General features: G+C 35.5%; 1 protein-coding gene across 17 annotated transcripts in view; it reads left to right on the plus strand.

Moving 5' to 3' along the window:
- Positions 1–24,811, plus strand: part of MECOM (MDS1 and EVI1 complex locus) — a 573,219-nt gene that overhangs the window by 506,356 nt on the left and 42,052 nt on the right. For 8 of the 17 annotated variants that reach the window (XM_032260964.1, XM_032260978.1, XM_032261073.1 and 5 more), the window contains 3 exons: positions 5,191–5,325; positions 17,488–17,590; positions 21,094–21,310. In XM_032260964.1, coding sequence (XP_032116855.1) covers positions 5,191–5,325; positions 17,488–17,590; positions 21,094–21,310 — 455 coding nt within the window. Of the gene's footprint in view, positions 1–1,212; positions 2,269–2,322; positions 2,517–3,577; positions 4,034–5,190; positions 5,326–17,487; positions 17,591–21,093; positions 21,311–24,811 lie in introns of those variants that run through there. The other 9 variants (XM_032261012.1, XM_032261020.1, XM_032261038.1 and 6 more) reach the window with 6 other exon arrangements.

The following is a 24,811-nucleotide window of genomic DNA, read 5'->3' on the forward strand; positions in this document are numbered from 1 at the left end:
ATTTTCTCTCAAACAATGGCCATTATCTGAAATAACAGTTCAATGTCACAGATAACAGGCCACCGAAACGAATTAGTCACCACCTCTTGTCATTTTCTCCCCCCCAATCCCTCCCTTTTGCTACTATTTTTGTTTTTAAATCAGCGTTTTGGGGAAATATAGTTCTACTGGCTTTACACGTTTATTTGCGCTTGGAGAAAACAAAAAGTGGGTGGCACTTGCGTTATCCCGTTTGCGGCTGAAGTTTAACCGTCAGAACACTTTCCAGCCCCTCGTGCTCCACCTCTCCTCCGCAAGTGTCCCTAGACTCGCTTACTTTGCTTAACTTTCCATTGTTGAGCTGAGTTGGATTTTGTCCATTTGTTTTTATGAATGGAGTTTTGTGATAAAAACGCATTTACTTCCATTTAGCCAGTGGGATTTACTAAATCTTACAAGGTTGACCACAAGGAAATCTGTAGACCCTTTTATTTTGCTATGGATCCCTATATTCTTTCTTCCAATGTGTTTTCTGCAATGTGTTGGTTTAAATGCACCCAAGGTGTATTAGAAAGTTATCAAACATAGTATAGTGCCGATCACTAAAAGCAGCATTTGTAATGTTAAAAGTTCAAAAATAATCTGAGTTGTCAAATTGCTTGTTCCACCTTTGGGCCTTCATGGTGTTTTAATTAATGTATCAAAGAAAATTGTATCAAAACAATTAATGTATCAAAGAAAATAGCAAAAACTCACCAGACAGTCATCAGTCTCTCTAAACTCTTAATATGCTGTTTGGGCGGGTTATATGATAATAATTTTTCAGATTCTAAAATATCTTTTAAGAAAAATATGATTTGAAAATTTTGCAAGCCCTCCTGACCTTGCTACAAGAATGAAGGGAATAAATTAGAGTACGAGTTTCAATTAAAAAAAATTAATGCTTAGTAGAAAACTGGAAATGTACATGTCAACTTTTCACTCTTGATGTTGGTGTTTTCTGAAAATTTCTAAACTATTTATTTTTAGTCTGAACCAGCGCCCCTATACCCTAAGCTTTAACCTCGCTCCCTCCAGCGCTACCTCGCCCCCCCCAGCGCTCCCCCTCCCCCCCACTCCCCCCCCCGCCCCCTCCTGCCTCGGTGCACACACCCTCACACCCCTGAAAGCACTTCTCCACCCTTTCCCATTCCTCCCATCCCCCATCTCTCTCTCTCTCTCTCTCTCTCTCTCTCTCTCTCACACACACACACACACACACACACACACACTCGCACGCGCGCGCACGCATACACACTCCACACACACTTGTGCTTTCAGGACAACGAAACAGAGGCTATTTCCCTGGAGAAAGAAATCCTGCCTGGCGAGATCTCCCCATTGGTTGTTTACCCGGAGAAATCTACATGTTTAAGGGGGATGGTGCATCCATAATCAGTCTGTCCCTATAGGACTTGGGTCTTGGCGACCTTTTTGTGACCTCTCCCGCCAGAGGAGGCTGCTGTCACTTTAAAAATTTACTGAGAGAGGAGTCTGGCTTCCGATCATTCTGGGCGGCGGGAGATAGCTCCCTTTCTCCCTCGCCCCGGGTTCTTTCTGGATGGCCGAGCAGATCCTCTTTAAAGAGACAGTTCATGAAATAGAAACCCGGCGGCTGAGCTTGGAGTTGCGAAAGGGGACGATCCCGTGAGGGTCCCGGACCCGCGAAGGCGCTGCGGAGGATCTGAAAAGGGCTAGAGCTCCCCTCACCTCCCCGGGCCCCCCACCTTTTCAAACCCTCCTCCTCCTGCTTGTTTCCCCCCCAAGGAACTGGGAAGGAAAAGTAGAAGAAGTTTTAGTGGGTCTCAGATAACTTTCATTACACATCGGGCTGATAAGAGCAAGAGAAAGTGAGAAAAGAGGGAGGTGATGTGAAGCAGAAGGAATAGCTCCGAGCTCATTTAGGAAGGGGGAAAAACCAAAACACACCAAACCCGGGTCACCCAGACGACAGAAGACTTCATTTCTTGTATCAAAAATACACTGTTGGCGGACAATAAATCCGAAACGCGCGGTCCTGGAGAGCAGATCCTAGAGACGGACAAAGTTGTCAGACCCATGTGGAAACCGAGACGACAGGCTTTTTAAAAATTATGATTGTTATTTTTAAACATCTCGAAATGTTGCTCGGGATCGTTTGAAAGGATTTTCGTGCAGGAGCGCTGGGGGCTGCTGATTACTTTATTTTGTTTATTTTGATTCTTCTGTGATTGCCTATTATTGCTGAGTTGAGGCCATAGAAATCTAAAGGTAAGAGAACTCCTCACTTTAAAAGAAAAAAAAAAGTCTGGGCGATGTGAAAGTTTGTCACTTTGGACAGTTTCCTGCCGGGGCACCGTTTCTCGGGGCGCCCCCCGCCCCCCGCCGCCTTTCCTCCTCGCCTTCAGTCTCGCGGAGCCCTGCTGCTTATCTACGTTGCTAAGCCGGGGGATTTCCTTGTTCCTCCTGCGAAACGGTGCGGTCTGGACACGTCTCCGGGGTGGGTCGTCCGGCCTTCGGTGGGTTTCTCTGCCGGCTCGTCGGCCTCTTTTCCTCGCGCTCTTCTCCTCTTTCCCCTCCCTCCGTGTGTCTCTGTCCGTCGGTTTCGGGGACGCAGAAAGCGCGGTTGCCAAAATCTGAATTCCTGGCACTGGCCACGCGACTTTGGAGCGGCTCTCGGCCGAGTTCCACCTTGCCAAGTAACAGCTTTGCTGTCCAACATCGTGTGCTGCTTCGCGAGAAAGTCACATTCGGACCCTTTGGCTAGATTGTGGGGATTTTTTTTTTTTTTTCCCTTTTCCCTTTTGCTGTTGGTTTTTTGAAAGGGCCTTTCTCTAAAGTCTACCTGAAGGTTTTTTTTTTTTTTTTTTTTTTTTTTTTTTTTTTTTTTTTTTCTTTTTTTTTTTTTTTTTTATAGCTATCTTTGGAGCTTGACAGCTTTTAAAAACACAGGAGTGTGTTATATGAAATGACTGAAGATGTGTCGTTACTTTATTTTATTAGAGATTTCCAACACCATTAAGACATTTGGGAGACAAATGCAGTTCTGCTGGCAAATCAAAAGTGAATAATTCACCCAGGGGGCAAACGTTTCTGGAGAAACCTAAGCTTTTGTCTTGGGGCAAGAATATTGAGAGGAAGAATGTTAATATGATGGTGAAATCTTTGAATAATCATGTAACACATTATGTAAGAAGACATTCTTTGGAAATAAACCTTTTTTAAAATTAATTTTGCTGTTGACAGTGGCAATGCTAATAATGTTAACACGGAATAAAATTACACCTACAATTTTTATGTGCAGTATATGTAATACTTAACTCCCTGCTCCTATAAAAGGGAATGTTTGAAAGCTAAGGGGATAGATGCTTCTTGACTTTGAAATTAACAAGTTTTCCACATCTTTCTGGAAATATGAAATGGAGTTAGTGTTGTATTTCACTGGCTTTATTCTATTTCCTTTATTAAATATTTCTTTGGTGCATCAGGAGAACTGCCTTTTTTTCTTTTTTTTCCAGTCAAGAAAACAAACAACAAAAGATCGACCAGAACCCAAACAGAATGAACAAACAAACAAAACCCAGCAACAAACCCCAACTCTTTACTATTTAAAAATGTGCATTGCTGTTGTTATTTATGTACCTTCTCAACATCTGGGATGGAGGGAAATCTCAAGTTGCCATTTGAGTTACTCAGCACTGAGAGTTGAAGAAACATCTTAAAATTTGTAATTTTATTAATAACAAATTTTTACAATTCATCTTTCTTAATAGAGAGGTTATTTAAATGCACACTTTCGTCGTTGTTAGTGTGAAGAGGTGTCCTTGAAAAAGAGTTTGATTTGTGTGTGTGTGTGTGTGTGTGTGTATGTGTTTGTGTGTGTGTGTAGCAATTACTATCCCTATCTTATGTTCGATTTTTCTTTTTTAAATTATGGGACGACTTATTGCCCTTCAATTTCCTCACGGCCAAAGGCTTATTCATAGTGCTTGTTGACTAAAGCCCTCAGAGTACTGGGTTCTTCTTGAAGTTTATGGTGAGTTAATGACTTGAATCTGCAATTGGATGATTACCTGAATTCTATGCAAAATTGCTTTTGGTCTCAGTACTAAAGAGTTTAATTTTAACTTTTATGTCGGTATGCACGCAGCAGAGATCTGTAGGAGTTATTTAATTCATTAATTTTTGTTCTAGGTATATTGCTTAGTCTTTGATAGGAAACTTCCTCGTTTGCATTAACTGATTGACATAACATTACCAGCCTTTGTAGTTATTCACCATCAGGTCAACAACTCTACAGCTTTTAATATTGATGTTTAAGACGTTATTTCTGTTAGTGAATCAGAATATCTTGGTTTAAGTACACAAGACCTTAAAAACTGAAGTTTCCCACTTTAATTTTTGTTTAATGTGTCCTTACTAAATGATTAACATTTATTTGGGCCAAATGTAAAATCTCATGAAAAATAACAATATACAAGTATACCTAATGATAGCAATATGTTACAGTATTTTAATATATTTTTATTTGTTCACAAAGAGCCAGCTTTGTTATTTTGCTTACTAGCCAAAATATTGAAACACGCATTGACATGTGTTAACTAAAACCTGAGTTTGCCATACTTTCCATGAGTATTTCCTAATCGATTATTTTCATTTGTTTTTCATTAGTTTGGTTGAAAGCACCAATAAGACAAATCTTGTTATCTCTGTCAGTTAAGAGAGTGATTTAATTGTTACATGGTGATGAAATGCTAACTATGAAGAAAAAATTTAGATGAAAGTTTTTAAAGTGCATAAATGTGAAATATATGCTTACATGAGACTACACACATAAGAAATATTGACTGTAATGTTTAGAAATACTATATGAATATATGCTGTTCAATTTTTTGTTTGTGAAAATCACATTGGATAAAATTAGCACTAATTTATGCATACGAAAAAAGCACTTTGAAACCAGTTCATCAGTTTTTGTAACAAATTGCCCGTGCTTTATTCCTTTTTAAAAAAGCAGTATGTTGTCATTTTCAAGGTAACTTCTCATTTCCTCTCTGTTAATATGCCTGGTATCTGACTTTTTTAAGGATCCGAAGAAGGAATATACATTTCAATAAAATATTTTCAAACAACTGATTATTTTAATGGGTGGGCCAATATGGCAATTGATTGTTCTCATCTTCTTCCCTCCAGATCTTAGATGAGTTTTGCAATGTGAAGTTCTGCATAGATGCCAGTCAACCAGATGTAGGAAGCTGGCTCAAGTACATTAAATTCGCTGGCTGTTATGATCAGCACAACCTCGTTGCATGCCAGATAAATGATCAGGTATGTTGTAAAGATTTTCTTGTCTTTCCTTGAGAGCACTTAAGTATCAGTGAAGCCTAAGAATAAAAATAACAGTGAGCTGCAGTAGACCCTTATGGCCTGTTTGTTGGTATTGCGAAAGATAATGCACACATATAAGTAAAATGCAGAATGAAATCATGTTTATTACTACTTTCTTTACATTCTTTGAGTAGTCTATTCACTTTGTACTAGTATCCTTCATAAATGCACCAGTTTTTTTAGTATGACTGAATGATTTAAAAACCGAGTATTACTACTGCCTACTGTTCATTTTTTCTTTGCTATCATAGTAGGTACCTTCATGAAAGGTATTGAGCTAATCAGGAACATCTTGTGAATTTATGCAGAAATTGGAAGTGATATACTTGAAATGTTATATAGGTTTTATTTGAAATGTATATGCATGATATCGGTGTGGACATTATGCATTTTATATGGATTTGCCTAATTATAAATGAAAACACGTACTTTTAGATTAATTAAAATACTTTTTTTGGTATATGTTAAAAAGTTTAAAAATAACCCTGCTGGATATTGCTTTGTGACATTATGGAGGACCGTGCAGTGAGGTTGACTTTAATAACAGTAACTATGAAATAAAGATCATGAAAATATCATGAAACATTCTTCTGGACTTAATAAAATTAGGTTATGAATCTTATAATATAATATGACAATACCTGAAATAACAAGAAATTCAGCCCATTAATTTTTGTTTTATAAACATTGTTGGGTTAGAATTTAATTATGTTATAATCATTTATTTCTTTTAACCCAATGGTTTCCTAAATCAAATATGTTTCAAAGACCACATTGAAGTGGTTGCTTGGCAAATTTACTATGAAATCACCATCGAGAGAAAGAATAGTTTAAATTAAATGTTTCCAATTGAAAACTGTTAAATAAAGCTAGTGTCAGTTGGTCTAAGACTCCATTTCATTCATCATTATGAGATTTTTCTTTGGCATCTTACCAGCTACCAGATAATTTTTACTGACTAAACTGTGTAAGAGGCAGTAAATTGTAAAATTAGGTTTAAATGGGAATCATTTAAAAATCTGCAACATATATCAAAAATAATAAACCAATCAATTGCTTTTTCTCCTTGCCACAAGAAAACAAGAGGCATTATTGACAAAGGAAAACATTATTAAATTAGCTATTGATTGTGAGCAGAAAATACCCTGTCTATCATATGAGCTACTGTCACCGTCAACAACAAATATTTTTTGAGCACCTACTATTTGCAGATGTGGGAAATACATAGGTGTTGTGAAGGAATTAATGTTATACTTCTTAAAAAAGGAACTGGAGGACCTCAAATGATAGTTTTAGGTCATAATAATTGTTTGCTATTCATAATTATTGACAATGGGAGCTATTTCCTTAGACAGATAAAACTGTTATAGAATCAGTGAAAAGATGATTTAAGAATGGGACTTGTAGCCAATCCAAGTCCACTTGTAGCCATTTTTCCATTTAATATTTATGTGTCTAGTGTTTTATAATAAATATGCTCTTATCATTGGTAATCTTGATTGCATTAAAAAAGGGAAACTGTTTTCCTGTTTCTAACTATGATTAGGCCACTTATTAGAATAGGCATTTAAATTTCACCACAGTTACTTTTGAAATATACATTGTAAAATGCATTGTTTTCAAAAGAAAATATGCTTAATACCTTAATCAATAGTATGTTTACTTATTTTGACTAAAGAATCCGAGAAAATAATCTGGGCAAACAGATAAGGACAATATTAGACACATATTTTTCTTAAGTACTAATTTTTAACTTTTATGTTATGCTGACAGAAATCTAAGATGCCAACAGAATGCATATCAAATAATATAACTGTGAAATTAAAGTAAATTCATCCATAAACAACCAGGGAGGAAAGTCAGAGGTAAATGTCAGATTTGTATGATAACGTGTATGTATACATCACTCTTAGCCCAATTGACATGACAAAAGAGAACAGACACCCAAATTGTGTGTGCATGTATTATAAGCATATTCACCTATAAGCACATGTGCATATTCTAAAATCCAGTTAAAACTAGCAATTCTAGACAACTTTGAAATGTGAATGTAGGACTAGGTACAATGATAGAAGAGCTGACTAAAGGGATTCTCTAGGTCTGTTTTTCTGCTCTCTTTTCCAGGAGGAATGGGAGCTGCCAAATGGCGAATAAGCACAACTCATCACATAATGAACACTCCCATTGAGGGAGGTTTTATTTAATATTTAGCTATAAAGACCCTGGTATAGGAGTAATTATTAAGCATTAATGACATCAATTCACCTGTATAACACAAAAGCAAATGGAACACTCTACAAGAAATTGTAAAGTGTTTCTCGTTGCTCCGATTCTTAGATACAGCTAAAGTTTATCAAATAAATTTTAAGAACAAAACAGGTATAAATCCTGGAATCTAAAAAAAAAAAGGAATTTCAGATGAAGCTTTCAACTGCAAGTAGTCACGATAATTAGGTCATCTAATAAAGAAAGAAAAAGTTTACCCAGAACAAAACAAGGGTATATAAATTATAGTTTACTTTTTCAAAAATACATATTTATAAAAGTTCTAATGTTAAAGATCAAGTTTAATCAATTCGGATCTGTTTTTAATGATATGGAGGAGCCATATTCAAGTAAATAAATGTGCTTTCTAAGATGATAATACAGTTTGATAGTAGTAGGACAATCAAAACGTCATATGCTGGATAACCTGTATTTGATATCTTTGTGGGTGAAGAAGTTCTACAAACAGCATAGATTTTGGTTTTTAAGTAAAGTTGATAAAAGATGGAATCTATTTTGTATCAGAAAAAAATAAATGCAAAAGCCACTCAATTAACACTTTTCCCATTCCTTTCTACTAGCGTTTTAGTTAAGGGGATTTTCCTGAGTTTAAGTTTTCTAGTAGGTTTCTGCCATTTATTTCATTTCAGATTTTTTTTTTTTCAGATAGAATATGCTTTGTGGCAGCTTTCTTTCTTGTCAGTGCTGCCTAGAAAGACTCAAGTTTTGTGATTTTAGACGTCTCTTTCATTTCATGTTTTCAAAATTATTGCTGTGATGTTTTTGGAGATACACATTTTGGAAACATTGACACCATACTGCCAAACCATAATTTCTAAGTAGCTGTGGCTTCTGACTGATATCTTTATTCACCCCTGAAAAAATGTATTAACTACAGTAATTTATTTCTATGAAAGAAGTGACACCAAAGACACTAGTAAATTGAGCCATAGTCAAACTCAAGTCATAAAATAGTAGATCCATTAAATACACCCAAGTCTCTTTATCATTGATATTCTAGTTATTTTTCCCTTAAAGCTTCTCTACAATGCTACATAGTTCTATGGCTGTGGCATGGTGCTTGGCTGGAAATTTTTACTGAGACAGACAATGCTTAAATATTTACATTCTAACAACCTGAAATTATTCTTGGTTGCTTTCAGGAGCAAGAACTGGCCCTGAAAGGCAGAGCAGGGTAGGAGCAAAAGCAGAGAGTTGATTGAGGAAATCTCTTTCCAGACTAGGTCCTCAAGAGGACCAAAATACAGAGGAAACATTAAAATGGTTTTTTTTTTTTTTTTTTCATTATAAACAGGTTTCATTTACATACAGAAGCACCCATGTGTTTAATGTCAAGTAGACCAATCATCTAAATGGTTTACTGGTTTTTTTTTTTTTTTTTTAAACTGGTTATTTTGATATTCTTTCCTTTAAAGTCATGCAGCTCTCTTACTTTTACAAACCATTTTGATTGGCGGGTGTAACTCATTGCTTTAGATTTGGCCTCACCCTGTTCTTGCCTCTCTCTCCATCTTTTGATAAGTCTCCTTTTGACCCCACATATACCCTTCACCTGGATCAGAAGCAGGGCTACCTACCCATAGATCCCAGCCACCTCAAACAAGGCCAGTTCTCATGTTTAAATAGATTCACAAAGTTTGGGTACTTATGGAGTAGTTCTCTGGACACAACAGTTTTACTGTAATACTTCATAGTGAAACCATATTGATAATAATCAGAGAGTCACTAAGATACAATTTATGTAAATTGGCTTTTTAGACTTAAATGAGACCTGCCTTTCCACTTATAAGTAACACAATTTATGTAAGTTGACTTTTTAGGCTTAAATGAAACCTGCCTTTCCACTGATAATTAGAACGATCTGGGCAAGTACTTTGGGGTAATGTTTTGTATATGTAAGTGTGTGTGTATTCTGTGTTGTAAGAAGGAACACAATTTCATTCGAACTCCTGGCCTGCCCTAACATGGTCTATGAGTAGAATAAAGTTCTCAGAAACCCAAGACATTATTAATCTTGTCATTTACACAAGGTGATAAGTCCTTTCATTTTTAAGTAGGCCCTTGACAGCTGGTATTTAGTAAGTAGAATAAGAGAAGTCTGCTGTTCACTCTGAATAAAAAGAAATGTGTCGATAAGAGATTATCTAATGCCTGATGTATATTTTGAAGAAATGAGATACAGAAGAATGAGTGCCCCTCAGAGAATACAAAGTCAGAATTCACTTAAGGATTCTGCCAGCTCCCTTGTGGTTAATGAACAGCAACAAGACTCTACAGTGTTTTCAGTGGGAACAGGCATTGTTCTCGTTTGTGCTTTACCTTATAAAGTTTTAACTGCTTCCAGGACGATCATAGCTGATGTGGCACCCCACGTTTGCTCTCCTTGGGTCCATGTGAATGATTATATCAGACTGCTGTGACACTAGAATAGCATTATATCGTGAGCTTATTATGGGCTCAATTATTATTTTCTTTGGATTTTACTAAGAAAAAAAACAGTTTTCCTACATCATTCAATTAGTACAATTTGTGCAAAAAAGCAGGGGAGATTAGCTATATATATTGCAAAAATGTAATTTGTTAGACCCCTTCCATAATTTAAAAACGTTTGTGTCTACTGTCAGGTAATTTGTTAATTTGGTCTTCCTTTGCAAGGATATCTGTCCACATTTTGTACGACTTCTTTTGATGTTAAAGTTGTTACTGGCTTTGGGCATTTTCTTTGCTTTGCTTTTAAGTCTAGTTCCACTTTTATACCAAAGTTATGCTCTGCTGTTTTAAGATGAATGCCAGCTGGCAACACCCCGAGACTGGCTTTGTGAACAGTGCCTAAGCTGACTTTGGGGGGATGTTGTCTGGCTGATAAGTTACTTCCTTCACCTGAAGATGAAACTCTTTCAAACATAGTTTGCCATTTGATTTTTACATCATAAAACAAACATCACCTCATCCCCTGCCCCTAATAAAGTTTCCTTCATGTAGCAATGCCTAGGACACATAACTGACATACATTAGGATTTTTATTAAGATTCACAAATGGCATAAGTTGAAAGAGGGGTGCCCTGAAGAAGTAATGCACATTTTAAGTAATTAGTGTTTGCCTGTATATCACCTTTCATTCTGGAAGATTGGAAAGCATCACACCCACAATAGACTGTAGCTATTTCTGTAGCTATTTCTTAAAAAAGTCATAAGAATGCTTTACAAGCCATCAAGGAGGACAATGTTTTGGTCAAGGATACAAAAGAAGCCTACAGCCAAGTAAAACACCAAAGATGATATTTTAGCTTCTTTATAATGTAATAATGGAACTCTTCCCAAATGTTTGGAAACCATTCAAAATGATCATCAATTTTCATACAGTCAGATGAAATGACCACCTCAAAGACAGGTAGCTAATGGATATTTTTGGGGAACTCTGTAGAGAGACCCTCGTGGCTATTTAAGGAGACATTTTGCAAGGCTTTCAGGCTGGGAACACTTTAAGCTTCATGTATAATAATGTGTATTGTTATCAATTGCCCTATTTATGAAAACTAGAACTAACAATCAATTCTCTCTCTATTTTGTTTCATTTAATGAGTTATACTTGGTTTTCTTTTCATGTAACTAACAAAGAGATAAAGATGTGGAGATGAAAAAATTTCCCCTTCAAAGATATCTTGGTCTGGTGGAGTCACATTTTTCATATAGGAAGTGGGTATAGCAAGGCAATACCTAATCTTTCTCAATTAATATTTCCTTGTCTTTAGACTGTTACCCTGGAGACAAACATAGGATACTTTTTCTTTGGAGAAACTAAGGGTGATTTGCTTTGGCAATGCTTAGCCATGATAAAGCTTCCATGGTGTTGAACAAATTTATGTTCAGTCATCAATCTCAGCTGAGGACACTTCTCTTTACCTGTCATTAATTAGGCTCAGAATGTATAATAGGATCCTTTCTCCAGAGAATCCTATTAAACTTTGCATCACTCCTGAATTGGGGGTTCCCACATTACTCTGGATAGATAGATAGTCTAGATCAGGGGTCTAGACTCCGTCTCCTACTGCATATATTGTATCTGTAGACTTGAAGCCACCTCTCTGCAGTACCAAGTCTGACAGATATGTCCATATCAAATGTTGACTTTGTTCAAACATGCAAACTATTACCTGCCTCCCTTCCTACCACCCTCCAATTGCTGAAGTTCCATTCAGCTTTTCCTAGGCTTCAGACTAGGAAAGTATAGAAAGACTAGGAAGTATAGAAAATAAAGCATTTAGGCCAAATGCCGGGAGCTGGAAGAGGAAGAAATCAACGATCAACTTCAAAGCGAAAAGACACCAATAGTCAGAAAATGTTTTCTCTCAGTACAGATATTGCTGGGCGTACATGTCTCTATTATTTCAATTATTACAACTTCCTGCATAGGTTGAAGGTTATTCATAATTCACACTTCTGTCATTTTTAGACATGCCAAATGCAGTCTATTGAGCATAAATAAAACTTCCAGTGTTTGATCAGGAAAAATAAACGGGGATTCATAACAATAAGGCCTTGTTCATCTTTTTAGAAGTAAATGTGTTTTCCTTCTTTCCTATTTTCCCCCTTGTGTGCAGAATTTTTCTGTCTCAACAATACAAACATAATACTTTAAATCAATCCACAAAGAATCTGACAGATTCCAGCTTTTTGTTCTCTAGTATAATAAACAAGACCCACCAGATTACCATTTGTAAATACTAATGATAGAGGATTTGGTTGAACACAGTCCTTGGGAGTATAAAACAGAGTTATATGAAAAGTTAATATGGCATATTAACTTTCCTATCAAAGTGCTTACGAGTTTTATACTTGCTTTACTGCTGTCCTCTTGGACTTAACCAAATAAAATGAGTAATGATACATGATTAATTCTAATTCCAAGTATATATAAAATTTGTAAAACATAATATATAATTACCTATAACTTGTATGATATATGATAAGAATTAATCATGTGCCATGAAGCATTTGTTCTTATTATATATAATTATATATATAAAATACGAGATTACTAATGTGCAAATTTAAAAATTTATCCAAAACATATACTTTGCCATATTTATGTCAAATTATAATATATATATATATATATATATCTAAGCACGTTTATATTTATAAATAATACCATATGAAAATGTACAATTTGGAAGTCTAAATTTTGCTAAATCAATTTCATATCACCACTGCTTTTTATACTTAACTTAGCCTTGTGAGTATTAACTGAATAGATATTCTCTTTGCATTTGGAACTGCTTCCAGGGTTTGATTAAAATAAATTAATTATAATAATTCTGTTTATGGCATTTAATTTCTCTACATATGTATAATATTATACTTATGCCTTGAGTTGTGGGTTTTACCAGTGGTAAAACTGAACAATTTTGTATTTCTAGTTTTACTTTTCAACTACTTGAATAATTTAGAATTTCATAGAAACATTTAGAAATTTCACTAGTGTACTATTTCAACAATTTTAAAAAAAAAGAACATTAAGAAATCTGTTACTAAAACATTTACTATAAAAATTTATCCTTAAAAATTGAAGTATCCAGGGACCCAAATATAATATTCCTACTTACAAAGGTATAAATATTACTTTATTGAAAAATACAAGAGTCTAGCAAGATACTGGGAAAATTTAATTTTTTATGTAATAAAATGAAAAAACCATTTCAACTGGCAAAAGTTCCAGGTGTATGGGAGTTAGGTTATGTTCATAACATGTTTTGCTTCTGGATTTTGGTATTAGCTACCAAATAGAAAATTTTGGAAGAGCTAACACGGTTTTAAAATATTTCTTATTACTTTTTAAAAAAATGGAATTTCCATATAATCTATTTCTTTACAACTGAAGACACTAGTCTTCTTATCTTTCACCTTGTATTGGGAAGAATTGAGTTTTTTCTTCTAATAGAACATTCTGAGAGAGAGAACAAAAATAATAAATGAACAACCTTTTCATATTAATTCAAACTTTTTCTAAGTTTTGAAGATTCTTGAGCCTCTCTTTATATATTTGAGGTATATTCATCATCACAAACTTTCAGATCCAGGATATTTTTATTTTTGATCCAGAGAACTTTTTACATAAAACCCCAATAGGAGAGAAGACCCATTATTAACCATTTTATGGAACTTAACAGATTGACTCCCGTTTTTCTCCAACACAAAAATGAGAGCATTATATTAGTAGTGTTTCTGCTTCTGGCATGTAACACAGATGGTATATAATTCACTGGACTGCGATATAGTTGAGATATTGAGAATACACTGATTTTAAAGACATTATAACTATATTTTTATAAGCCTGGTCAAGCATATTTACTATATACAAATATGTGAGAAAATCCATATAAATCACCTTGTTGTTGCATTTTTATTTGCTGAAAGATCTATTTTATAACATAAAAGTATATTTTCTGAAAAACCTGATTCCTCTTAGATGACATGCCATCATTTCCCCACAATATTGTTTCAAGGCAACAAATTGTCATTTTGTTTTGGTTTAAATTACTCCTGTCATTTCTCAAATGCCTGCTGGCATACCACGGATATTATTAGAAAGTAAATTAAATTTATATGTAGACATCTCTAGATCCACGTATTCAAATTATACTTTTGGGCCATTGTAATTAGAACAGGAAAACAGCTTTGCTCAAGTGTCCCTAAAATCCTAAGGGATGAGAGATAATGAAGATCGAGTGGTAGAAACACCTTGAGAAAATGACTAGGTTTGTAAGGGTGTGGCAAATGGAACTTCGAGGGACATTCTTGTTGCCATATGAGGAGGCATGCCCAGAATCTGCCCTCATTATGTCTGGTGCTTGCCAGTTCTTTTCAAACCTCAGTTTCATGAGCGCCATAAAAGCTCACTTAAAATTGAAAAGAACACCCTGAAGTTAAAATCCACTCTGCTTTTCTTTGCCTTTCATGGCTTGGAATGTCACCTTTTACCTCCAGTAAATAAAGCCAACATCAACACTCTTCCGTGTCTTTTATTTTTTATGCACTCAATATTCTTCACATGACAATCTGGACACTTAAAGGGAAATTACGGTAGTGATCTATGTCTTGGCAAAGAGAATTGTCTTTATAATATATAGTTACAGTGTATCCATCATTTTCTTTTGTTTCTTGGACTGTTCACATTGGCTCGAGTAAATCTAAAATGAAATTAAAAGAGACATGATTAATAGTGGACTACAAAGAAATAATGATATCATAATACTTTCTTAAAATGACCTGACATGTGGGTCTAAGTAGTATTCCCCAATAGAGACAATTGCACTGTTTTACTGTCTTGCAGGGTATTGTCTCTCTAACCTCACTATTTCCGAGAAGCCACCGAAAAGTTCTAATATGTCACAATTCAAATGTCAACATGTTGTTGGAAAGGAAGCTAATAAGTTAAACCTTTGAGAGATGCCAAAAAAAGAGGTGATTCAAACTGTTGAGAGAAGTCCATTGTTTTCTAAGGGGAAATAGAACTCCAGAATGAAACAGGGTACTTATAAGTATTTAACTGGAAGGTTTAGGGGAAAAAAGCAAACTCACACATTATTTTATTATTATTTTAAATCTGGTAATCTCTTGAAAAGAACTGTTCTCAGTGTACTTCCAAGGAAAAGAAAATGTGAATGGCTAGGATTAATAGGATACAAACTGCAAATAAACTTTTTTATAGAAACAGCACATAACGAGGAGTAATTTTCCCAAGATAGTCTGGATTCTATCTGTGGACAAACTCAAAAACTCTTAGGTTATGTTATAACATGCTATAGCAACATTTTATGTTTGGCATTGTTGTCCAGCTTCAGATGGTTCAGCTGCTATTGAATGAAGAAAAATTATTTAGACAGGAAAGAAGCTAAGCAGAAAATACTCCTCATTAAATTATTTTACAAATTTAGCACAATTTTGTGCTCTGGTCTTGTTATAGAAAAATAAACAATTGGACTTCAGAGCCACCTACTGGAATAAAGAGGCACATACAAAGTCCTCAGTGCTCCAAAAGATAAATAGATAAATAAAATTAAAGTGTGAGCATTTCCGCTGATCTTATAAGACATCAACTTATGCAGCTTTTCTTAGTTTGAAGTACCAAGCGATCTTGCAAAAAACCGTAGTTAACAGTAATATCTTCTAAGAATATATTCTTAGAATACCATGGTGGTTGTTGTGGTGTTGTTCTGGCTTTGTGTGTGTGTGTTGCTCAGATATTTAGAATCTGGACTTTTTTGGCTTAATAAGTTTGATTCTGGCCTGGGTGCAGAGGCTCATTCATAATCCTAGCACTTTGTGAGGCTGAGATGGGCAAATTGCTTGTGTCCAGGAGTGTGAGACCAGCCAGGGTAATGCAGTGAAATCCCATCTCTACCAAAAAACACAAAAATTAGCTGGGCGTGATGGTTCACACTGTAGTCCCAGCTACTCAGGCAGCTGAGGTAATAGGATCGCCAGAGCCCAGGGAGGCTGAGGCTGCCGTGAGCTGTGATCGTGCCACTGTACTCCAGCCTCGACAACAGAATGAGACCCTGTCTTAAAAAAAGGAAAAAAAAGATTGATTCTGTATGTGGATATTCTTAGCAGGAAGATTGGGAGAAAAGACTCTCATTGGCAGTGTTAAAGAGAGAGAAGAATATATGAGGCAAAGGAATAATTTCCTTCTCAGAGTACTGGAGGGTTTCAAAAAGGTACTGTGGTATAATATAATTGGTCTCATTTTCACCAGTTAATTGTAGACCTTCATTTTTTTGTCTAAAGGCTTTATCTGATTATGGGATTGTTTAATTAAATAACATAAGAATGAAATGAAAAACTGAAAACATTTTTATGGTAAAATGAATAAACATCTAAAAGATTTTCATGCTTACAAGCATTTTTAAATGAAAAAACAAAACAAAACAAAACAAAACCAAAAAGCCTGGTACCTGGACAGGTAAATTGGACAATGACTTGCCCAAGTAACTGAGCTGCTCAGGTGAAAGGCAGGCAGCTCTTGGAAATTTCAGGTCAGGGTTCTTTCCACACTTGCTCCACTGCTTTCCAGTCAGTCATTAACAGATTTATTAAATGCTTCCTCTCCTCAGCACCTTGCTAGAAAGCGAGGGGAATAAGCACCACCCCTACCACCCCGATAAATGAATCAATAAAATGCGTAATGCCTGCTTTCAAAGAGAGTCAATCAGGAGCTGGGCCTGAAGAAAGGACCCAGGTATGGGAGCACCCTTCTGATTGGTGAGAGAGGAGTTAACTTTTGAAAAAGCAAAATACTCTCCTTTGTTGTCATGATCCTTTATGTCATGTCCTTTCAACCTATTACCTTCCAAACACATTGTTGAGAAGGTGCTACTTTTGCAAACTTGCTTAAGAGGGGAAGGTGCAAGGTAAGCTGGGCTACTGCTGGAGAACTCCAGGCAGGATTCAACTCTGTGAGTATGTGTGGTTTGCTAGGGTGCTTTGAGGATTCAGAGAAGGGAAAGTTCTTCGTTAAACATTACACAGGATGTATGTGACACGGCTAGTCGTGCATTAAGAAAATTTGATTTGTGAAGTAGGATTTGGAAAAGATTTGTGAACTGGCTTGAGAGTCACAGCTTTCCATTTGTCACCAGAGGGCTCATTTTCAGATATAAAACAGGAAATCACACTTCTTTTGACAAAGAAATAAAAAGATGTTTGTTAAGGTAAGACAAAATGTACAGATATCTTAGTGTATACCTTGCCCTTTGTTAATGTATATACATCTCTCTCTTTCCTGATCCCATCCCCTTTATTTTGTCTTTATAGATATTCTATAGAGTAGTTGCAGACATTGCGCCGGGAGAGGAGCTTCTGCTGTTCATGAAGAGCGAAGACTATCCCCATGAAACTATGGCGCCGGACATCCACGGTTAGTTCCAGTCACGCCACCCTCCTCGTCACCCTCCATTGTGACTGTAAAGTAGCATCCAAAGCGTCCATTGTTCTTGGTGTTTGTTTGTTAGTTTCCCTGGCTTTTCAGTGTCAGTTTTAAGAAGTTCCTTCTCTTGAAGCAGCTATTTTCTTGGTTTGACATCTGGCCACTATTACAGTGAAGCTGAAATAAGCAGAGGTCTTCCTTAAAAGGGAGGTCAAAGGAATTTTGAGTATTTACACAGGAACTTCACCTAGTTAAGCCTTTTGTCAATGCGCTAGTCTATGGTGAGAATCTTTTCACTGTGTAAGGGGCCTTTCAGGGAGCTTGATTTTGAGCTTTCCTAAATCAAGGGGATGTTTCTGTCATCTAATGTTCTATTACTGGGAAAAGTATTTTACTGCAGTAAAATCTTAGCCAATATGACCGTATGGGAGGGGTGTCAGGGAAGGGGCCTTGGGAAAAATGTGCAGATGAGGAAATTTTAGAGTCAGAGGAATTTTTATTTGCCAGAGACCTATTCTAAATCAAAAGATAATAAAAAATAATGATTATCAGTACGGATGTATGTTTAGGTCAGATAAAGAGAACATTTTGCTTACATTGATTTGTATCATTGAGATGAACAGTTAATATGTATATTTTCTTCTTCCACTCTCTGTTTCCTAGCATAATGTGATTTGGACTAGGTTCAACATAATCTAGTGGCATCTTTAGAATATTTTGTAATTAGAGATCCATTGGAAAGGATTACCCATTCCAACCTACCATAGAGTCAGGGATCACCACCCTTCACCCTTTTAGCATCCCAGATGAGAAAAATCTCAGCTTTTGCCTTTACCTCTAGAAATCTGCCACTCTTGGTGGGCAGTCTTTCTTGGACATTTTTTCCTTTGGACTGCATTCTGCCTCTTTGTAGGTTATACAAGAGTAGTTGTATTTTCAGTGTAGTTGGGGAGGGGTGGCAGTGGGGGGCTTTGGTATTTATTTTACTCTTAGCAACTCTGACATGCAAGTAGCTTTAGAAACCTAGAGTTCCCAATTAGCCTGGTAGAGTCTGAGCCTGAAGGGGGTATCTGTCCCAACGGGAAAGGGCTGTTTGGCAGCAAGGAGGAGTTCTTAGATGCTAAAGAACTGCAATCTGGGCTTTCTGGTGCAATGAATAGTTCATCCATAAATGTTAGATCTAAAAAGGTTTTCAAACAATGAGTTTTTAAAATATAAATAATTAGGTTAATACTCCAAAAGTTCTAAATAGAAGTGACTTTTCTTTTAGGCCATTCATAAATTAATTTCCTTTACAACACTCTTGAACCCATCATTTGCTTCTGGTTTTCATTGTATCGTATTTATATCCATATATACACTATATATGTTACATATAATTCTTACAATATTTAAATGATGATTTGTATTTCATATTCCCAGTATTCAACTCCTCTTAGGAAAATAAATTTTTAAAAAACACATGCATTGCATGCCTACTAGATGATAGATATTATATACTCTCTCCATATTGTCCCATTTACGCTTTCATGCATAGAACCTGTGAGAAAGAAATTATATCCATTTTACATGTAGGGAAACTGAGCCTAATTAAGGCTCAGCAAATTGTCCAAGAATGCATGGATAATAAGTGGTAGGGTCAGCATTCAACCCAAGATCTTTGCTGTCTCTGATACCTAGGCCTTTTCTATGCATTATGTGGCCTGGAGATACTGTTTGTGTTCAGAATCCTGGCTGAGGTCCTACAGATAGATCTTAAATATGTGAATAGTATTACAGACTGTTGGAAATGTTTCTGTTAACTAGTTAATGTCATTGAGAATGCTGTCCTTAGAGCCAAGTTGATTTTCTTTTAGAACACCTCCCTCTCTTTTGACCCTCTAAATCCAAACTGTTGAATCCACATGGTAATTTCTTTACCTGTCTGTTACCACTGTTATCAATTTAGCTTAAACTAAACCAGCATCTTATGTGGATTTCTGCAGCAATGTCTCACTTGGCCTCTCTGCTTGACTTATGCTGCAACTGGGGAAAATTCTTCTAAAAACCAAGTCTGAATATATCCCTGCTTTCCAACTTTCAATGGGTCTTTTCCTTCTTAGCACAGACTTACAAAGTCTCTGGTGAGCTGCACCCCCTCCAAGTTTATTTTGCACTTCTCCCCTATATGCGCTCTGTGAACCCACCATACTTTACTACAGTTCTACCTTTCTGTGGATGTGCCATGTTCTTTCTTGTCTCCATCACTGGTGCCTGTTGTTCTCACTGCTTGAAATGTGCCCCCTTCTTCCACTTCACCTGGCTGATTCTTACTCATGACAGAGCCTTCCAGATATGATGGATTAGTAGTATTTCTCTAGGCTCCTTTAGGTCCTGTGCTTGCATCTGCCATAAAATATATCACAGTCTGTTTGTTCATATGTATATCCTCTTACATTTCTTATATATTCATTCCCAAGCAAAATGCCTAACATTTGGTAGGTGACTAAAGTATTCTCTCAAAAACATTCAGTCAATGAACAATTAAAGAGTAACATCTTCCTTGGCCATAGGCCTATAAAAGAGGGATTATGTGACATATTGTTTGCCATTTTTTTTTTTTTAGCAGCGTGAGCTGTTTTTAAGACTTCTGTGATTGTATCTGTGTGATCTGTGCAGAGTGTGGCTTTATGAGTGGGCTGAAAGCTATTCAAAAGACAAAAATAGAAACAATACCATCACTACCTGACATTTTATAACCTTGTTATCTCTACACTCCACTACTACCATTTATTTATCTTATTGATTTAAAGTGGAAATTAATGATATGTTTGCTATTTAACAAAGCTATGCCAATTAGTACTGACCCTAGGGTAACATAAATTACCCTAGAAGGGTACTAAAAACATCCTGTGTCCCATTATTAGTGATGATGAATGTTAAACCATTTCCAAGTTTGCTGACATTGACCAGGCTTAAGTGTGGCTCAGATAGGGACTCTGTGTCCCATGTTCTCTCCAGATAACATGGCATATGGGATAGAAGTGGGTTCAAAGCCTTACACACACATAGCTCTATATTCCCTGAAAAGTTTACACTTAACTTCTCTGAACCTGAAACCCTCATCTGAAAACTAGGATAAATATCTGACCTATAATTTCTCATAATCAGGTTTTAAGGAATGTTGGTAATCCATGTACAACGTTGAGAAAATATATGATGCTCAGTAAGTGGTATTTATTATTTTTAGTATTCTCTGAACCTGAAAAGGTTTAGTCATAAAGTTTTACTGATCAGGAGGATATAATCTAGCCACAGCCGTTGCTTATGTTATTGTTCCAGTCTCTGTCCTGGGTTCTTTACATATAATATTTCTAATCCACATGAAAATTGACATGATACAAATGACAGTCAAATAATACCTATTATGTTTTGTAAAATTCAGTAAGATTGGCTGGTTTGTGGTGGCAATTCTTGACCATTCAATCCTAGTAACACCTGAATTGTTTTCACAGAAGAACGGCAATATCGCTGTGAAGACTGTGATCAGCTCTTTGAATCTAAGGCTGAACTAGCAGATCACCAAAAGTTTCCTTGCAGTACTCCTCACTCAGCATTTTCAATGGTTGAAGAGGACTTCCAGCAAAAACTTGAAAGCGAGAATGATCTCCAAGAGATACACACGATCCAGGAGTGTAAGGAATGTGACCAAGTTTTTCCTGATTTGCAAAGGTTAGAAACGGCATGTTGTACCACAAAACTTGTGTATTTATTGTGCAATGTTATCCTGAATTTTGAGGCCTTATGCATATGGAAAATTTGGAACTGCAATGAGCTGGACAAATGCACTCGTGACATGTTCAGAAATCATTTTTGCCAGATATTCTCATCTGTAAAATATTTACAGTGAAATTGGAATTAGCTATTTTGATGCCAGATGAAAAATAATGTTATATTATTATTAAATAGTGTTATTAGAAACTGAAGCCTTAACTTTATAGTAAATTATGATTTAGAGAAAATACAAAGAGTGCTGGAACAAATTAAAGTCATTATCTGTTAAGAAACAATAAAGCTACTCCTAGAAACATTCAGATGATTTTTTTAAAAAGATTAGATCTGGTACTCACTTAATGACAGATGAATGATCTTTTGATAGAGCAGTAATTCATGGATTTAATTTCAATAATTTATCTGAATTGCACATACATAAAAGAATAAGAGAAGCATGTTTGATTTCCTCAAGTGTTGAATTTCCTAAAAGGAAAAAGAGAAACGTAAAAATCGAAATGAAGTAATACTTTAACACTTATTTTTAACACAATAAAAATCTCATTTTAGTGACATTAACTTTTTATAGCCTTTTGAATTTACTTCTATAACTTTTTCAAATTTCTGTTAAAGAAACAACAACACTAGAACCTACTTTTTGAAAAGCAGATACTGATTGTACTACAGAAAGGTCTTTAAAATTAGAAAAGTTTAGACCAGTTAATAGATTTGTTTGTTTGTTTGTTTCTAGATTTTTGCCTTGGTCCACAAATAATTTTAATAGTTGTATTCATTACCTTGCTTTTAAATCTGGAAATTATCCTCGAAACCTGTAATCAGAATTTTAAATGAATATCCCATTATATTTAAATAGGAATGGCAGTATATCAAGTAGCCTTACTCAAGAATGGGAATTATTCAGATTTTGTCTTTGACACTCCACCTTCAGTTTACCTTTCTGTTTCCTTTCCTTCTTCCCTGGATCCTTCTCTTCCTCTCATTTTCACCCCTTGTATTGCCCTGCCTCCTCTTCTCCTGGTTAGGCTTCTTTTAGAAAAGGATTTCATCTTGTAGTTGTTCACTTTAAGGCATAAATGACTAGAAGGCATTAAGCATAATCCTTTTTGTTGCGGAGATTGAATAGAAAGAATAAATATCTAGAAAATTTAGGACTAATTTAGCTATTAAAGAGTAAACATTTTACGGAATAAGAGGCTTTTTCCAGAATCTTTTAAACTCACCTCTACCACTTCCTATAAATCTTCGTAGAGAATAAATCTGTTATATATGCTTGGTAAAGCGTGAATTTGTAATTTAAAAAGTCACAGCATATCCCTTTGATATAATTGTGTCCAAATAAAAAAAAACAAAAGGAAGCTAATAAATACTAATGAGTAGGAAAAGTATTTATGCTGTAAAGCAGTATCTCTGATGTCAGAAATAAAGTCTATTTCCTTCAGTTTTGTTATAAAAATAATGAACAGCATTATAAGGCAGAAATTGACAAACGAAACACTTCCTACAGCAATACTTCTTAGGTGGAGAAAACCTCTTAATCTGCCTAGCTATAAGATTAAGCCTGAGTCAACTCTACCTAATGCTGAAACCAACTATTAGTTTAGCAGTTTCAGTCAAACATTTAGTAGAAAGCAAAAAGGAAATCTAATTATCTGGCGTTGCTTGAATTCTCAAAATTTATATTTTGGTAGCCCAGGCATTTGGATAACGCATATCACTATGCAATTAAATTATAATCTTCCAACTGGTATTTTTTAGTTATAAATTATATAATTTAGCCACATTCAGAACCTTTATTTTCTAAATATTTTTTACTTTATTAAATGCTATGTTGTCACTTTATACTTTAAATTACGAAAATTACTTTCTGGACATGATCTATCCTTCTGTTCTCTGTCCTTTATGTAAAATCTTGAGAAACAAATGCAAAGCAAAACAAAAAAAACAACAAGAAAGAAACAAAGGTTGATGTGCAAAAGGTGAAAAGACTGAAAAAAACTCAAAAGGCTGAGCAAGGCTCTGTAGATTGAGTTAAAATTCCACGAAAAACAGAGAAGTCTCACTGACTGACTAGATTGCTTCTATGTTTATGAAAGCAATGCACGTTTACTTTTGTGAAAAGGACTTGTTTTGTGTTTTTTATTACTGGTTAACTGAAAGCTAATACTACTATGGAACAACATGGAGTTTCTGCTTGACTAGGAGAAGCAAAGAAGGGAAAATTCCTTTTGCTTTGTTATCTTCCCCCCCAACATGCCATATACTCATAATATACCCCTAAAATTAAACCATATCTTTGGAATTAGAGGGAGGAATAAAACTCAACATATAGGCCAATCTTTTGCCACTAGATTTCAGGGTTTATGATTTGATATATAGCATAGCGGAATTTAGATCATAAAATGGCTTGCCTTTATGGGTTGCTAGGGACAGACAGTGAGACTTGTAATCTGTACAGTGATTTTTGGAGGATGTCCCTGACTCATTTCAGTGTGAACTACAGTTGTTGGTATTTCCGTCTTAACTGTTTTATTAACATTCCACTCTGTAACAAACAGAGGATAACATAATACAGATAAAGGTAGGGCCTTTCTTAGGACCCGCACTCCCCTAGTACCTTTTGGTCACAGAGATGTCACCACCTGTGCTCAGAATGGCATTTCTAACTTGACTGGTTCATGGGGTAGGAAAATGAGTTCTTGCACCAGGATGAGTAGAGTTGTGGGGAGGAAGTTGAGAAAGAAAAAATGTGTAGGAAAGTTATTTCTAATTTGCCAAGATGTGAGAATGGGCACTTCATCTTCTTACATATACTCCCACTCACACGGTCTGTATGACCATTGGGTAATTTATTCTGTCTGCACAAAGGCCTTAATTGGTACTGATATTTACAGTATTGATCACACAAAGAAATAAAATAAAAGAATGCTTTCATAGTTGCTACTTTTTCTTTCCTAATTAACATTTTTATTATCAAGAGCTTCAAATATACCCAAAACTAGAGAGGAGGTAGTGTTTTTTAAATCCCATTTGTTCAGCTTCAATAATTATCACATGAAGCCAGTCTTGTCACTATACCTATTTTGAATTATTTGAAACAAATCCTGGACATTATATCATCTTATTAAAAAGTAGTTAAGTATGTGTCTATAGAAAGTAGGACTCCTTGAAGACATAAGTTCAATACCACATTAAAAAATAATTTCTTAATATTATCAAATATTCAGTAAGAGCACAATTTCCCTCAGTTATCTCATAAAGTTCAAAGTGTTTCTTTTGAGTAAAGATCAAAACAAAGTTCACATATAACAATTGATTGACAAGTCTCTTACAACTATTTTAATCGAAAGGTTCCCCCAGAGTCAGTCTCTCTTTCTCTCTGTGTCTCTGTCTCTCTCTCTCTACCCTCTTCTTTCTCTTATTATAATTTATTTATAGAAAATC

This window comes from Sapajus apella, unplaced genomic scaffold (assembly GCF_009761245.1).
Source record: "Sapajus apella isolate SASKATOON/1434 unplaced genomic scaffold, GSC_monkey_1.0 scaffold4, whole genome shotgun sequence".
Taxonomy (NCBI): Eukaryota; Metazoa; Chordata; class Mammalia; order Primates; family Cebidae; genus Sapajus; species Sapajus apella.